Source organism: Cavenderia fasciculata (genome assembly GCF_000203815.1).
Source record: "Cavenderia fasciculata unplaced genomic scaffold Scf_EUAJFUG02HR96I-5, whole genome shotgun sequence".
Taxonomy (NCBI): domain Eukaryota; phylum Evosea; class Eumycetozoa; order Acytosteliales; family Cavenderiaceae; genus Cavenderia; species Cavenderia fasciculata.
This window is the reverse complement of record NW_004457624.1, coordinates 2,804,191-2,820,217: the sequence shown is the minus strand read 5'-3', so window position 1 is coordinate 2,820,217 and position 16,027 is coordinate 2,804,191. Positions and strand designations below refer to the sequence as shown.

The window sequence follows — 16,027 nt, the reverse complement described above, 5'->3', positions numbered from 1 at the left end:
AAATTAAAAATAATAAATATTTTAATATTTTATTTATTTTTCTAAATCTATAAATTCTTGATTTGATAAAAAACCTTTTCTAATAAGTTCTTTTTTTGAATGTAATAAAGTTAGATGAATTGATTTTAAATAATGAGTATCATTTTTAAAACGAGGATCTTTTTTGGTAAAGACTATTTTTCTAAACATTTCAACTTCACCTCTTTGAATAGCAGAACTTAGAAATGTACCAGTTGATCGACGTTGAACGTTTACAAAATCAAGGTCAGGGTCTTTTGATGCATATGACATGTCCCAAATCGTTTCAAATGCAACCAAAGACTTGTCGAGTAGAGATCGCAAATCGATAGACAAGACATGACGAGCTTCTTTTTTCTTGTGAAATTCTTCAATCACTAAAAGAATCTCGTCTAGTGGTGTGTTTGGATTACCAATATAACTGTTTATAGAGTTTGCATCTTTACCAATATCTTGACCCATTCGACGGAATAGAGTTTCCATAAATCGATACAATTTGACAATATCATGTGCCTTTGGGTTGGCAAGTAAATGACAGATTGACGATGGATTAGTGTATAGTTTGTTTTTCAGTGCAATCTCGAGAAGGTTTTCAGCGTCTTGAAGATTACCCTCCCAAAGCAATTTGTAAAAGTAGTGTGAAATGTGTGACGAGTCATACTCGAAATGTTTAAATACCAGTGGTGAAATGTGCCAATTGATCACAGGAGTGAGTGAAACTAGTCGATAATAAGTACTCCCAAATGGGTCTTCTAGTATATAGACTGCTGTTGATTGTTTGATTTCTGGACATGTTTGATGGCCTATTGAACAAAGTGGTAGAGAAAACCGTGTACCAAATTGACGTGCAATATAATCTAGTGTTGGGATTTGATTTGAAGCGATTGCTCGTTGACAATAATTTGCTAATTCATCACCGTCAATGTTGGTCATTGTAGAGAGTGCCCATTTGACAAGTTCTATATTTTCAGATTTAGCAGTCTCTTGTAAATTAATTTCATTGTTGAATTGATAAAGGTACTGTAATACATCCAAATGACCAAACAATGAGGCAAGTGTAACGATTGAATCACATAATCTATTGCATCGAACAACATTTTCTAGATGACCAATTGATTCTATATGTTTGATTAAATCCAATGAACCAGTTTTGGCAGCCCAACGTAGTGTTGGTACAAAAAAGGAATCATCACATCCCTCTAATGCATTGACAATATTGATAATCTCTACTGTTTTACATTTAATTCCTTTTGTCTTTATGTATTGACGTGCATTCACTAAATCCAATTCCAATAATCTTCCAAATACTTTATCGTAACCTTGTTTGGCAGCTATTGAAAGTGTCTCACTACCAAACAAGTCTTGTCCCGGTTTGACATGATACAGATTCTTGTGAATATAACATAATGATTCTATATCATTCTCTTTGGCTGCACGACGTAATGCATTTGGTGTACATTTTTGATTCCATTGTTGATGAAGGAATTTAACAATCTCTAATTTAGTCGGTGTCATGTTACTAAATGGAATACTCTCTATTGCACTCTTTTTTTCATCTGCCGTCGCAGTAGTAGTAATAGTCTCTAGTATTAAGAGCTTGCCATTTAGAGTATACTCGTAAACCAATTTAATAACTTCCAATGTAGATTGTCTTGCAAGTAGTTGTATAATATTTTTGGTACTAATTTCAGTGTCTTGATACGATTGATGTACCCATCGAATAAAATCAACGTCATTGGTGGAGCATGCAAACATGAAAGATGTGGGGTCGCGATACCCTCGTTCGTGTAGTACGACAAAGCACTCCTTTTCTTTCTCTGTGAATGTGTCTGGCGTTCTCTGACAAAACCATTTAATCACCGACGTGTTGTTGCATTGTAGTATCTGTTCTGCCTCTTTGCACACATATTCTAATTGTTTCGGACACTTTACATGACGAAGAAACATTTCAACCAACGATTGTGATATACAAAAGTTCTTTGATGCTCGCATCTTGTCTAGCAACAGATAGATATCTTTTCGTCTCTCTATGAAACCACATGATGCATATTGATATTTGATTCCTCCTCCTTTATGAATCTCTTTAATAAATGATTTGATATTATTAAACAAGTATCTATTTAATATTATTGATTTAAATAATTGAAATCTATATTGTTTATCCATATTTATAAAGATAGATAGATAGATATTAAATAAGCGAAGATTAATTTTATATATATATTTTTTTTTTTACCTATTTTTTTTAATTTCCCTTGTTTTGTATGTGTGGGTTTGATGGAAATTAATGAAACTTGGACAGAAATGTAGGAATCATCGAGTACAATACGAATACAATGGAAAAACTCCGATCGGAGCGGCAGCAGAAAAAAAATCAAAAAGCTTTATCAAGAATGGGAATCGAACCCATGACCCAAACCGTGTTAAGGTTTTGTGATAACCAACTACACCATCCTGACTTTAAGATGTCTGCATTTTGCCGCGCAGCGCAGAAATACCCCCGCCGCTTGCCCAATTCCCCAGAACAAATTAACTTTAATTCTTCTTGAGATAATCTTTATTTCTTGCAGGTCAATTAAAAAGTATAATTAATAAAACTTTGTAACTTCTGAGTACTACTCTTCCCGATAGGAGAGAACAGGAAAAGAATTACTTTAAAAAAAAAAAAAAACGCTGGCCCAATTGAGAGTTTGGAATTTTTCTGTAATATTCTATCTCTTTCTCTCAAGAGATAGAAACAGAGAATTACGTATAGAGTACTATAGAACTTCACTCAATCATCAACTATCTTCAACTATCTTTTATCAACATTACTATTTCTTTTCACACTCACTAAAAGCCACAACTAATTGCCCTCCCTTGTTCAATTATTTATATCATTATCATTATTTTCAATCAGGGGCGCGAGCGAGCACAAGCACTGCCTATATCAAAGATCACCAACAAGAAAAAAAAAACAAAAAATAAAAAAAATAACAAAAAAAATATCTCCATCTCCTTCTCTAATCAACACAATACAATATTAAAACAGTATCGAAACAATAGGAATTATAATTAATAGGTGGAATTTAATTATCATTACAACAAGTCAATACAGTTTGAAAACAGTATTCACATTACTATTACAATTGGAAATGAACATCATCAACATCTCATCAAAACATCAATCAACAACATAACAATACGAACAACAGAACGATATAAGATAGATAATCATGGTGTAGACACAACCACCAACCATTACTTGACACACACATACATATGGATGGTGACACTGGGCACTCCCTCCAACAGTCACGATGTGGTCATTAATCTGACAAAAGAACTATGGATCGTAACTCACAGAACCGTTCAGCCCCCCTCGATTCAACAGGTAAAGAAGCTTCCCGTCGTATTGATGAACAAATAGAACTAATAGCTCCCACCAAGACTTCCCATTTTTGCTTGGATGGAAATAGAACAGACATTTGGCACCCCAAAAAACAGATAGGACTTGTTTCTTCTTTGGAAACTCAGTTCCCATTGCTGGTCAAACAAAGACTTCAATCAATAAAACTTCGCAATCGAAAGAATAGTGCTCCACCTACAGGTGGATGCCACGAAATGAGATGCTAAAAAAAAAAATCCGCTGGCCCAACTTTCTGATAGTCGAGTAGTTTTAACCACTTTTTATGTTTTCATAGTTTTATAGTCAATTAAAAGATTAAATTTTATTTATTTAAAAAGAAATTCGAAGGAAAATAAAAAAACAGCGTTCCAAATACTTCTTTGCTAAAAGAATTGAATTAATGATTTTGATTGATTAAAATATGGGTGATTTAAATCTTTCATTTCTCTATCAATCACCAAATATTGAATAGTGTCACTTTCCAACAATGCCGAAAAGAAAGTATTTCCAAAATGATTTCCAGTAATATCCAAATCTATAATTGATTTGTTTTGTTTAAATGCCATTTCCAACTCTTTACTCGATTCCAAATGATTATTTCTGATACAGACTCTTTTGATTGTGGTGTTGATCACCAATAATTGTGAAAACGATGGAATATATTCTTGACGTAATGTATAATGTGTCAACATTAAAGTAGTGATGGTTTGATTATTAACAAGTGTTGTGAAAAATAGAGGTGATATGATTTGTGGTAGTGATGTCAATCCAACCAATTCAATCTTGTTGTTTTTATCCCAAATTGGAATAAATGATGATGCTAATCTATCCAGTGTCAATGATTTAGATTCTATTTCCATTCCTTTTTTTCTTGCCCAACGTTCATAATGGAAAAATTCTTGTTTTGGATCTTTGTCCTTCAATTTGAGTCTCTTGAGAGATTTGTTGTGACACAAATTGAAACAAAAGTCTTTCCAATGTTTTGATCTATTTCCAAAAGCATCATCACCGATAAAACCATCATTGTCATTGATATCATCTTCACCATCTTCAATATTGCCATCTTGATTGATAACATCATCATCGTCACCGTCGTCTTCATTATTTCCATCTTCATTGATAACAATTTCATCTTGATTCATATCGAAAAGAATACAAGTATTAAGTGATTCTAGTTGATATGGCTTGGCGACATAATGTTTAAGTTGTGATAGTTTGATCGTCTCGCCGTAATAAGAGTCGTTTGGAAAGTTGAGGTGTTTTATCGTTGGTGTTAAATGTTGGAGTAATAGAGAGTAATCAATATAACTATTCCAAAAAAGGTTAAGGTGGGAAGGGTCCAAATCATCTATCATTTGATAAAAATCTTCCATGAAGGAATCATCGTCTTCGTATTGCCATTCAAATTCGCCTTCGAGTGTAATGGTGATAGTGGGTTTGATTGATTTCATAATGTTTATATTCTTGGGCCATACAAGTTTTGATTCACTGGATCTTATGAGAATATGAATGTTGGGAGATATATGAGGGAATGCATTGACTACTTTTTCGACAGTCTCTAAAGTACTCTCTTCTATATTGTGTGTTGCAATATTGATTGATTTTAGTTGTTGTAGTAGTTGTGGAAGCTTTGTATAATCAAATTGATTGTAATCACATTTTGAATAATCACCCGTATCATACCATTTGATAACATTCCACTTTAAAGCCGATACAGTGTCTGGGTTGAAAAATGACAGACATGATTCTTTTAATGGACCTTTGATCTTTAGATTTGGTGTTGATTGTCTTGTTACTTTTAACCACCATTTTGATACCATTGCAATGTTGATTAATTCATGGTGGCCAACGAACTTGTTGCTTCCCGTAGGTTCTCCTCTACTGTACATTAGACGTGATCGTTCGTCACGTCCATGATTGTCAATACGATCAATCAACTTTCCAATAATGATCGATTGAATGTATTTAGATAAGAATACACATGTACTACTACTATCTTTTCTATTTTCAAGATCGATCGACCCAATTCGTTTCAATAATATCACCTTTGACTGATGGTATTCTCTTATTGATTCCTCTTCAATTTGAATCGCGATGTAGTCGCACCACAAACGTCCAATCGAAAAGAGACAAATGAACAAGAATAATATCGAGTATTGAATTACCAAAGTTTCGGGACCAAGGATATAAGCCAATCCTTCAATGTATTGATTCTCTACTATTTGTTGTAAAATAGATTGCATTCTATTGTATGTATGTGTATATATATATATATATATATATATATATATATATATATATATATGATAATAAAAAAAAAAGAAAAAGGATCAACTAGAAGAGCTGTTAGGACATGTGTTCTCTTTCTTTTTTTATTTTTTTCTATTTTTTCTATTTTATTTATTAATTAATTTTTAAAAAATTGAATCTTTATTCTAAAAGAGAAGGAGTATAATATAGATCTTTGGGTTTAAAAAGTGATGGAAAGAATAAATTCAAATGTGTAGGGTCAGAATCGATATAAAATTGAATTAATGATTTTGATTGTTTAAAATATCTATTATTTAATTTGTTCATTGTTTCATCAATCACCAAATATTGAATAGTGTCACTTTCCAACAATGAAGCAAAGAAATAATTTCCAAAATGGTTTCTAGAAACATCCAATACTTTAATTGATTTGTTTTGTTTAAATGCCATTTCCAAATCTTGAATCGATTCCAAATGATTATTTTTGATACCAACCCTTTTAATTGTACAATTTGACAATATTAATTGTGAAAATGATGGAATATATTCTTGACGTAATGTACCATTGGTCAACATTAAAGTAGTGATGGTTTGATTATTAACAAGTGTTGTAAAAAATAGAGGTGATATGATTTGTGGTAGTGATGTCAATCCAACCAATTCAATCTTGTTGTTTTTATCCCAAATTGGAATAAATGATGATGATAATCTATTCAATGTTTTTAATTCCCACCAACGATCTTCTTTTTTTGGATGTTGATCCATTAATTCTAGTCTCTTTAGAGTTTTGTTGTTTGATAAATTGTTACAAAATTCATCCAATCTTCTAAATCATTTCCATCAATACCATAGTCACATCTCTCTCGACAATTGTCATTTCCAAGTTCTCTTTTAATATTACATAATATTATAAAAGATCTAAGTGATTCTAATTTAAAGGGTTTGGTGAGACAGACAATGAGATGATATAATTCCACATAGTCACGACCAATGTTGATGTGTTTAATGGTAGTTATGTGTCGATGATGTTTGTCTTTGGTTGGTGAAGGGTTACCAATACAATCAATGATATTTTGAATGATGATCGATTGAATGTGTTTTGAAAATACACAACTATCTTGTTTCTTTTCTTTTTTCATCTTGGGTTTTGTGATAGATAATATATAATATCTAAAATGTTACATTTTAAAATGAAATATCTATGTACAATAATAAAATTATTATTATTTTGCCCAAAAGAGAAGATAGACAAAGAAAAATACTTGAATTAATTTGGTGTGGTTGGAGTGTTTTTCTAATTATTTTTGAAGAGCTCAACCTTCTTTCTCGACTGTACAGCCAGATATAGAGTTTACTATGAATATAATAGATTGAGGAAAGTGTAGGTAGAAAAACAATCTTATAGAAGAAGGAGATGATATTTTTAGCATGTAATGATCCTATGTGAGCAAAGCATTAATCACATTGCGTCATGAAAAAACTATTTTTTTAAGCAGACATCTTTCGTTTTTGCCTACAGGTCGTTAAGATAAGACGACATCTTTGCCTGGTTGTCAAGAATCCAGATATTTTAAGGTGATCAAAAATATATATATGTACAATGTTTTTGTCATTATGAGTGTTTGGTCAAGTCCAAAAGTCTTATTTAATAGTGTCATTGTGACCACTATTATCATTCTTCATCGATCAAAAGTAGAATGTATAGATATCGGCTATTACTAGCGATACAAATACTACTACTATTAGTAGTGTATCAATCTAATCAAGCTTACTCACAAACAATATCTACAAGCGAACGTATGTTGTTTTGCGAAGAATGCATTGTCAAAAAATATTTATATTTTTTTTTAAAGAAACCTATTAATTTCTATCATTACTACTACAACAAATTAGTATTATCTATAAAATGGCTAAGTAATCAATACCGTCTTGCTTTACCAACCGATGAAGCTTCATTGTGTGCCATTTCAGGTATCACATGCACAGTGGAAAATGGAGAGAAACATTTTACTTCTATTACGTATGAAGTATAAAAACAACAATAACAACAACAACCCATTTGACTAATATTAAACATTTTATTTTATTATCAATTATCATAGATTGCAATCAACTAATATTGCCAATCAACCATTACCAACAGCCACAGTTTTAGATTTCCCAGAACTAACACATCTCTCCTTGAGTTGTGGAATGGGTTTGGGAGATGCCGCAACTGCTTTGTCTCCAATAACAGGATTGGACAAACTCAAAAAGATTTTAATTACTTGTTATGCTATTACTAGCATTCCTCCATCCTTTCCAGGTGCTCTACAAAGCTTGACTGAATTGTATGTTTACTAAATTTTACAATTCTCATATATATATATATTTTAATACTAACTAAACAATCAATATATTTACATTTATTTATAGAAACCTGTATAGTTTTGGAACAACTAATATACCAGTGACAGTATTCCAAAATACCAAAGCTCAATCAATGAGACTTATTTCTTTTAACAACTTGGTATCAATCAATTTTCCTACAGATGGTCAACTATCATTAAAATATTTGGAACTCTCTCTTCCATTAAATCAACCAACCATTAGTTTTAATTTACCATCAACTAGCTTTAAACAAATCGATGCATTGTATGTCTATTTATCCGATTCCTTCTCTACATACATATAACAATCATCTATTCTTTATTCTCTTATATGATAGGTATTTACAAATGGGGGATGCAAATTATGATATTCAAATAGATTGCAAAGTTGGCCAATTGAATTTACGAGGACCACAATCTCTAATCAATTCTTTAAATGTTCCAGGTGTATCAAATATGTATGTACAATTAAAAAAAAACAAACCAAAAGAAAACACTGTTTTCAAATATAATTATAGAAACAGTTTTCTTTTACTTTTACTAATATTGAATCTTTAGAATGCGATGGGAAACAAAGGTATCACCAAATTATAGTATTACACCAAATATGATACCAAATGTTGAACATCTTGTAATGGGTCCACTAACATCGACCGATCCACTGACACCCACAATTACTCTTAATGTTCTTGCTCCAATCTCTGAGCTAGCTATTTTCAATTCTAATCTAGTTGTATCAAGTATACCATCATCATTAAGTGCCTTGCAATTTACACAACCTGTCAATGACAACCCAATTGGTATAGCTGGATTTGATACCTATTCAAATATATCAAGATTGACTTTTGATACGGTTAAACAAGTTTTACCTCTACCAAAAAATATTCAAACTTTGTATGTCAATCATGTAGTACTAATGAAAGAAAGAAATATTTATTATTCAAAATTTTGTTTTTAGTGCTATGGCAAATCCACCTTTGGCAATCACTTCATTACCACCAGCTAGTGATTTTGAACGACCTATTCAACAATTTTGGATTCGAAATAGTACTTTTATTACTGGAACTATTCCATCGTATCAATTCTCATCACTGACTTTTCCTCAGCTAATTTTAATGGAATTACCCGCATTGGTTGGTTCAGTACCAGAGTTGTTTTGTTCAACTCTCTATAGTTTGGTTATTTCAGATACTGGTATTTCAAAAGTCCCAGAATGTTTCAAGTGTAAATGGGTAGATACAACTCCAAGGTTTAGATCTGTTTTATCAACACCTGTCATCAATTCAATTACTCCATCATCTTATTGTGGTCAAACATTTGATTCTACAACTCCATTTATTTTTGTTAATGAGGTTTCACAAGTGGTTAAATTGACAGGTAGTGCTTTGGGATATGCATACAAACCAACTAGTGGAAACACTGTATCAACTGCACTTGAAATGAAAGTACCAAATACTCTTTTCGAATACACAATCACTCAAGCACAATTAATCAATAGAAATGAAACCATTAGCTTTGGAACATTAAATCAATTCAATGGATTAAATCCTAAATTGGTTACATATCCAATCACATGGAAATTATTTTGTATGTTGATAAAAAAAAAAAAAACAAATTTTTTATCTTTTTTGATTAATTGTTTTTTATTAGATACAACAAAGACTAGTTTTAGTAAACTACCAAATGCACTTGGAGTTGTAATGGAAGGATATTTTGATGTTGGTCAACCCACGATCACTGTAGAGTCTATTGAATGTACAGTTACATCATTTTCAATCAATAGTATTAGTACTACTTGTCCAATCATTCCAAATACCAATATATTGAATTTTAATCTAACAGCACCTGTTCTCAATAATGTATCATCTTTATTTAGTACCCCTTTTGTTATTAGTCGTAAGTTGAACAAGAAATAATATTTCCAAGATATATATCCTAACCAACTATATTAATCATTTATAGCAATAAGTCAATTTTTTATTTCATCGATTCAATATAATCAAAAGATTGGTGATACACAAATCGCTATTAATGGTCAATTTGGAACGAATAATATTTATCATGTAATACTGAATCCAACAACTGCCAATCCAATCACTTGCAACCTTCTAGTAAATACTACAACGTCAATTATTTGTTCTACAAACTCTAGATTGTCCGATCTCAATGAATATTTTGTTCAAGTCACTGCTGATGGAATTCCTTCTTGGACTCCTACTCCACAGAATATTTCTTTTATTTTTAAACAATGTATGTAGTATTTTATTGAATCATTAAGTAATCATATTGAATCAATTTATTTATATTGATATTTTTTTTTCTCAATTTTTATTTTTAGCATACCCATATATTAATTCAATTCCATTTACAAATGTTGGAAATGCAACAAAGGTATCGATTTATGGTCAATTTGGAACAAAATTATTCAATGTATCAGTATTGATTGATAATGTTAATTGTCCAATTTTAAGTGTCAATTCATCATTTATTGAATGTGAGATTAATATGACCACTTCTGGAGTTAAACCAATTCTAGTTTCAGTTGATAATTGGATTTATTCAAGAAATGATATCATGGTATTCGTGGCTGCCCCAGCCACTCCAGGTGATCCATCACCATCATGTCAATGTACTAGTCATGGTACTTGTTTATCAAATGGTCAATGTCAATGTTTTGATGATTATTCTGGTCCTCTTTGTCAATTTCGTATGTATTCAAATAATTCTTTATTATTATTATAAAAGTATTAATATTATTTTCTTCTTCTTCTCTTTTAATTTTTCAGCACCATTCATAAATGGAGGTAATATGACAAATAATGAAACAGATCCATCGGTTGAATTTCAAGGTGGAAAATTCTCATTTAATTTAGTATCGATTAGAGAGATTGGAATGGATGGTTCTACAATCATTCAAGAAATGAATCAATTTAATTGGATTTATTCAAATTTGACAGTTGACAATGTTGATTTATTTATTTATAAACATAATATATCAACCAATTCAAACTCATCAATACTAGAGATGGAAGCTGTCATTCAACAATCTAAATCATCACGTACAGTTACATTTGCAGGAATCACAACAACACTTGCAGCCAATTCAATTAAATTGACTATTAATATAACCAATTGGCCATATGTATCAACACTCAATTCATTGGTAGCTGTATTCTCTTCAGATATTGGTGATGTAAATGATTGTTTTGGTAACAAGATCAATGCAACTGTAATGTCTGATATCGATATACAATCAGTAAAATACCTTCAAATTGTCAAAGATAATGTTATATTTTATGGATCATTCCTTGATAGAGTATTATCTGATGGTAGAGTTGCCTATTCAAGAAATCAACTCTTGTCTATGGATGACAGCCAACAAGAAGGAAAGGTATTAATTGGAATTAGTCTACCTTATTGTAAGGAATGTATTATCGACCCCAGACTTTTCTTTAGTCCTACCAGTTGATGAAAGTGGATCAACAACTTGTTCTTCATCTAAATCATCAGACACATGGAAGATTATCACTGGTAGTGTTATCGGTGGAGCCGTCCTAATCACTTTAATCATAGCAACAACTAGACTTTTATTAAAGAAATCAACTAGTTTAAAGGTTTTCAAAATGAAATTATTTAAATAAATAAATAAATAAATAAATAAATAAATAAATATATATTTTTATATTATAGTTTTATAGTTTTTAGAAGAGGTACCATCTTCTACCCAGATATTTTTAGATAAAAAAAATATCTTTTTTTTTTTTTGTTTGATTAACCACAAGTCCTTGTGATTATTATTATTACCATGTTATCGATCAAATTCTAGAATGTATAGACTAGTTATACTACTACTATTACTACTATTAGTAGTGTATCAATCTAATCAAGTCTATTCACAAACAATATCTACAAGTGAATGTATGTTGTTTTGTTGCAAAGTCAAACTTCTTTTAACAAGTACAGCAACCCTATTAATCTATAAATAACCTTTTATCACCTTTCTATCATTACTACTACGACTTAGTGACATCAATAAAATGGTTAAGTGATCAATATCGACTAGGTTTACCAACCGATGAAGCTTCATTGTGTGCCACTGGAGGTATCACATGTACAGTGTCAAATGGAGAGAAACATTTTACTTCTATTATGTATGATAGAGATATATCTATATATATATAACAAAAACAACCATAACCCTTTTTGAATAATTCTAATTCTATTTTGATTTTTTTTAATTATCAGGTTGACATCAAGTGTTAATGCCAATCAACCATTACCTATACCAAAGATTTTAGATTTCCCACAACTAACACTACTCAGCTTGACTTGTATGGCCACCACTGTTTTGGGAGACGCTCCAACTGCATTGTCTCCACTAATAGGATTAAACAAAATCACAGAGATTCATATTGATTGTCGTCCCATTACTATTATTCCTGCATCCTTTCCTGGTAATCTACCAAGTTTGACGAGTCTGACCTTGTTGAATTTAGCAGCGACCAATATACCAGTGACAGTCTTTCAAAATACAAAGGTTCAAATATTGAAACTTACTGGGTTCAACAGCTTGGTATCAATCAATCTTCCCACAGACGGTCAACTATCATTACAATATCTTTATCTTTCCCTCCCAGTTTTAAATCAACCAACCATTAGTTTCAATATGTTATCAAACAACTTTAAAAATATTACCATATTGTATTTATATTTGGGTGATGCCATCTATGACATTCAAATCTATGCAAAAGTTGAAAATTTAAATTTACTTGGACCAGAATCTTTAATCAATTCTTTATTCTTACCTGGTGTAACTAATATGTATGTAGATGTCAAAAAAAAAAAACAAATATATTTATTTATTTATTTATTTATTTATTTATTTATTTATTTATTTTTTAGAATGCAATGGCAATCAAAGGTACCACCAAACCTTAATATTACACCCAATATATTACCAAATTGGGGACGTTTGAATATTGGACCAGTTACATCGGCTGATGTAATCACAACTACTATTACTCTTAGTGTTACTGCTCCCATCTATGAGTTATCCATTTCAAATAGTAATCTAGTTTTAACAAGTTTACCTACAACTGTAAACACCTTTTATTTATCATATCCTGCCAATGATAACCCAATTGATGTAGCGGGATTTGATACCTATTCAAATATTACAACTTTGGCGTTTGATTCTGTCAAACAAGTTTTACCTCTACCAAAAAATATTCAATCATAGTATGTAGAATAGGGAAAAATAATATAAATAATATAAATATATATTAATATTTAAATATCTTTTTATTTAGTTCAATAAGAAATCCATCTTTGGCAATCACTTCATTACCACCAGTAACTGATTTTAACTTACCAATTTATCAGTTTTGGTTTAGAGATACTACCTCTATTTCTGGAACTATACCATCTTATAATTTTGGTTCAAAGGTTGGTGTCCCAAAATTAGTTTTAAATAATTTACCTGCATTGGTTAGTCCAATACCAGAGTTGTTTTGTTCAACTGTCTATGATTTGGATATTACAGACACTGGTATTTCAAAAGTCCCAGAATGTTTCAAGTGTAAATGGGTAAATACAACTCCAAGGTTTAGATCTGTTTTATCAGCCCATGCCATCAATTCAATTACTCCATCATCTTATTGTGGTCAAACATTTGATTCTACAACTCCATTTACTTTTGTTAATCAGGTTGCACAAGTGGTTAAATTGACAGGTAGTGCTTTGGGATATGCATACAAACCAACTAGTGGAAATACTGTATCAACTGCACTTGAAATGAAAGTACCAAATACTCTTTTCGAATACACAATCACTCAAGCACAACTTATCAATAGAAATGCAATGGTTAATTTTGGAACATTAAATCAATTCAATGGATTAAATCCTAAATTGATTTCATATCAAATCAATTGGAATTTATTTTGTATGTAAAGAAAATATAAATATATATATCTTTTTGAAAATGAATTAATTATTTATTATTATTTATTAGATACAATAAAGACTAGTTTTAGTCAACTACCAAATGCACTTGGAGTTGTAATGGAAGGATATTTTGATGTTGGTCAACCTACTATCACTGTAGAGTCTGTTGAATGTATAGTTACATCATTTGCTGTTAATAGTATTACTTCTACTTGTCCAATCATTCCAAATACCAATATATTGAATTTTAATCTAACAGCACCTGGTGGCAATAATGTAATATCCTCTTATATTGCCTCTTTTGTTAGTCGTAAGTCTTTGGAAAAGAAAAAGTATATTTTTAAAAAGATATAATACTAACTATATAAAATAATATATATTTATTATTTATATCATTTATAGCAATAAGTCAATTTTATATTTTGTCAATTCAATTTGATCAAAAGATTGGTGATACACAAATCATTATTGATGGTCAATTTGGAACGAGTAATATTTATCATGTATTATTAAATCCAAGAGCAGGTCAATCAATACCTTGCAATATTCAATCAAATACTACATCGTCAATTATTTGTTCAACAAACTCTAGATTGTCCGATCTCAATGAATATTTTGTTCAAGTAACTGCTGATGGAATTCCTTCATGGATTCCTACTCCACAGAATATTTCTTTTATTTTTAAACAATGTATGTATTATTTTAGACTAATCAATATTCTTTTTTATTAATATTTTTTTTCTCAATTTTTATTTTTAGCATACCCATATATTAATTCAATTCCAATTACTACTATTGGAAACGCAACAAAGGTATCGATTTATGGTCAATTTGGAACAATATTATCAAATGTATCAGTATTGATTGATAATGTTAATTGTCCAATTTTAAGTGCCAATACATCATTTATTGGATGTGAGATTACTATGACCACTGCTGGAGTTAAACCAATTCTAGTTTCAGTTGATAATTGGATTTATTCAAGAAATGATATCATGGTATTCGTGGCTGCTCCAGCCACTCCAGGAAATCCATCACCATCATGTCAATGTACTAGTCATGGTACTTGTTTATCAAATGGTCAATGTCAATGTTTTGATGATTATTCTGGTCCTCTTTGTCAATTTCGTATGTAACCAAAAAAAAACTTATTGTTATTCATTTGTATTTATATTATTTTCTTCTTTTTCTCTTTAATTTTAGCACCATTAATAAATGGAGGTAATATGACAAATAATGAAACAGATCCATCGGTTGAATTTCAAGGTGGAAAATTCTCATTTAATTTAGTATCGATTAGAGAGATTGGAATGGATGGTTCTACAATCATTCAAGAAATGAATCAATTTAATTGGATTTATTCAAATTTGACAGTTGATAATGTTGATTTATTTATTTATAAACATAATATATCAACCAATTCAAATTCATCAATACTAGAGATGGAAGCTGTCATTCAACAATCCAAATCATCACGTACAGTTACATTTGCAGGAATCACAACAACACTTGCAGCCAATTCAATTAAATTGACTATTAATATAACCAATTGGCCATATGTATCAACACTCAATTCATTGGTAGCTGTATTCTCTTCAGATATTGGTGATGTAAATGATTGTTTTGGTAACAAGATCAATGCAACTGTAATGTCTGAAATTGATATACAATCAGTAAAATACCTTCAAATTGTCAAAGATAATGTTATATTTTATGGATCATTCCTTGATAGAGTATTATCTGATGGTAGAGTTGCCTATTCAAGAAATCAACTCTTGTCTATGGATGACAACCAAGAAGGAAAGGTATTAATTGGAATTAGTCTACCTTATTGTAAGGAATGTATTATAGACCCAGACTTTTCTTTAGTCCTACCAGTTGATGAAAGTGGATCAACAACTTGTTCTTCATCTAAATCATCAGACACATGGAAGATTATCACTGGTAGTGTTATCGGTGGAGCCGTCCTAATCACTTTAATCATAGCAACAACTAGACTTTTATTAAAGAAATCAACTAGTTTAAAGGTTTTCAAAATGAAATTATTTAAATAAATAAG

General features: G+C 30.6%; 4 protein-coding genes and 1 non-coding gene across 5 annotated transcripts; 1 reads left to right on the top strand and 4 right to left on the bottom strand.

Annotated features, from left to right (window-relative positions):
* Positions 1-47: 47 nt before the first annotated feature.
* On the bottom strand, positions 48-2,184 carry DFA_12131 (uncharacterized protein; the record flags this gene model as incomplete). Its single annotated transcript, XM_004351029.1, has 2 exons — positions 48-79; positions 231-2,184. 2 exons carry the CDS (start codon positions 2,182-2,184, stop codon positions 48-50), a joined length of 1,986 nt encoding a protein of 661 aa, XP_004351081.1.
* A 219-nt stretch (positions 2,185-2,403) lies between these two features.
* On the bottom strand, positions 2,404-2,477 carry DFA_12130. Its single transcript has one exon. It is a non-coding gene; the product is annotated as a tRNA-Val (tRNA).
* Positions 2,478-3,789: 1,312 nt separating this feature from the next.
* DFA_12129 (uncharacterized protein) lies at positions 3,790-5,649 on the bottom strand (the record flags this gene model as incomplete). Its single annotated transcript, XM_004351028.1, has 1 exon — positions 3,790-5,649. One exon carries the CDS (start codon positions 5,647-5,649, stop codon positions 3,790-3,792), a length of 1,860 nt encoding a protein of 619 aa, XP_004351080.1.
* Positions 5,650-5,836: 187 nt separating this feature from the next.
* On the bottom strand, positions 5,837-6,795 carry DFA_12128 (uncharacterized protein; the record flags this gene model as incomplete). The annotated part of the gene is made up of 2 exons (XM_004351026.1): positions 5,837-6,433; positions 6,466-6,795. The coding sequence occupies 2 exons, from the start codon at positions 6,793-6,795 to the stop codon at positions 5,837-5,839; spliced, it is 927 nt and encodes a 308-aa protein (XP_004351078.1).
* A 454-nt stretch (positions 6,796-7,249) lies between these two features.
* On the top strand, positions 7,250-16,022 carry DFA_12127 (Tenascin; the record flags this gene model as incomplete). Its single annotated transcript, XM_004351024.1, has 21 exons — positions 7,250-7,348; positions 7,510-7,676; positions 7,759-7,986; positions 8,072-8,290; positions 8,364-8,483; positions 8,584-8,919; positions 8,984-9,612; positions 9,676-9,921; positions 9,988-10,275; positions 10,364-10,732; positions 10,812-11,453; positions 11,482-11,631; positions 11,893-11,943; positions 12,089-12,176; positions 12,271-12,846; positions 12,928-13,263; positions 13,335-13,966; positions 14,036-14,278; positions 14,371-14,658; positions 14,728-15,096; positions 15,172-16,022. The coding sequence occupies 21 exons, from the start codon at positions 7,250-7,252 to the stop codon at positions 16,020-16,022; spliced, it is 6,927 nt and encodes a 2,308-aa protein (XP_004351076.1).
* Between the last annotated feature and the right edge of the window lie 5 nt (positions 16,023-16,027).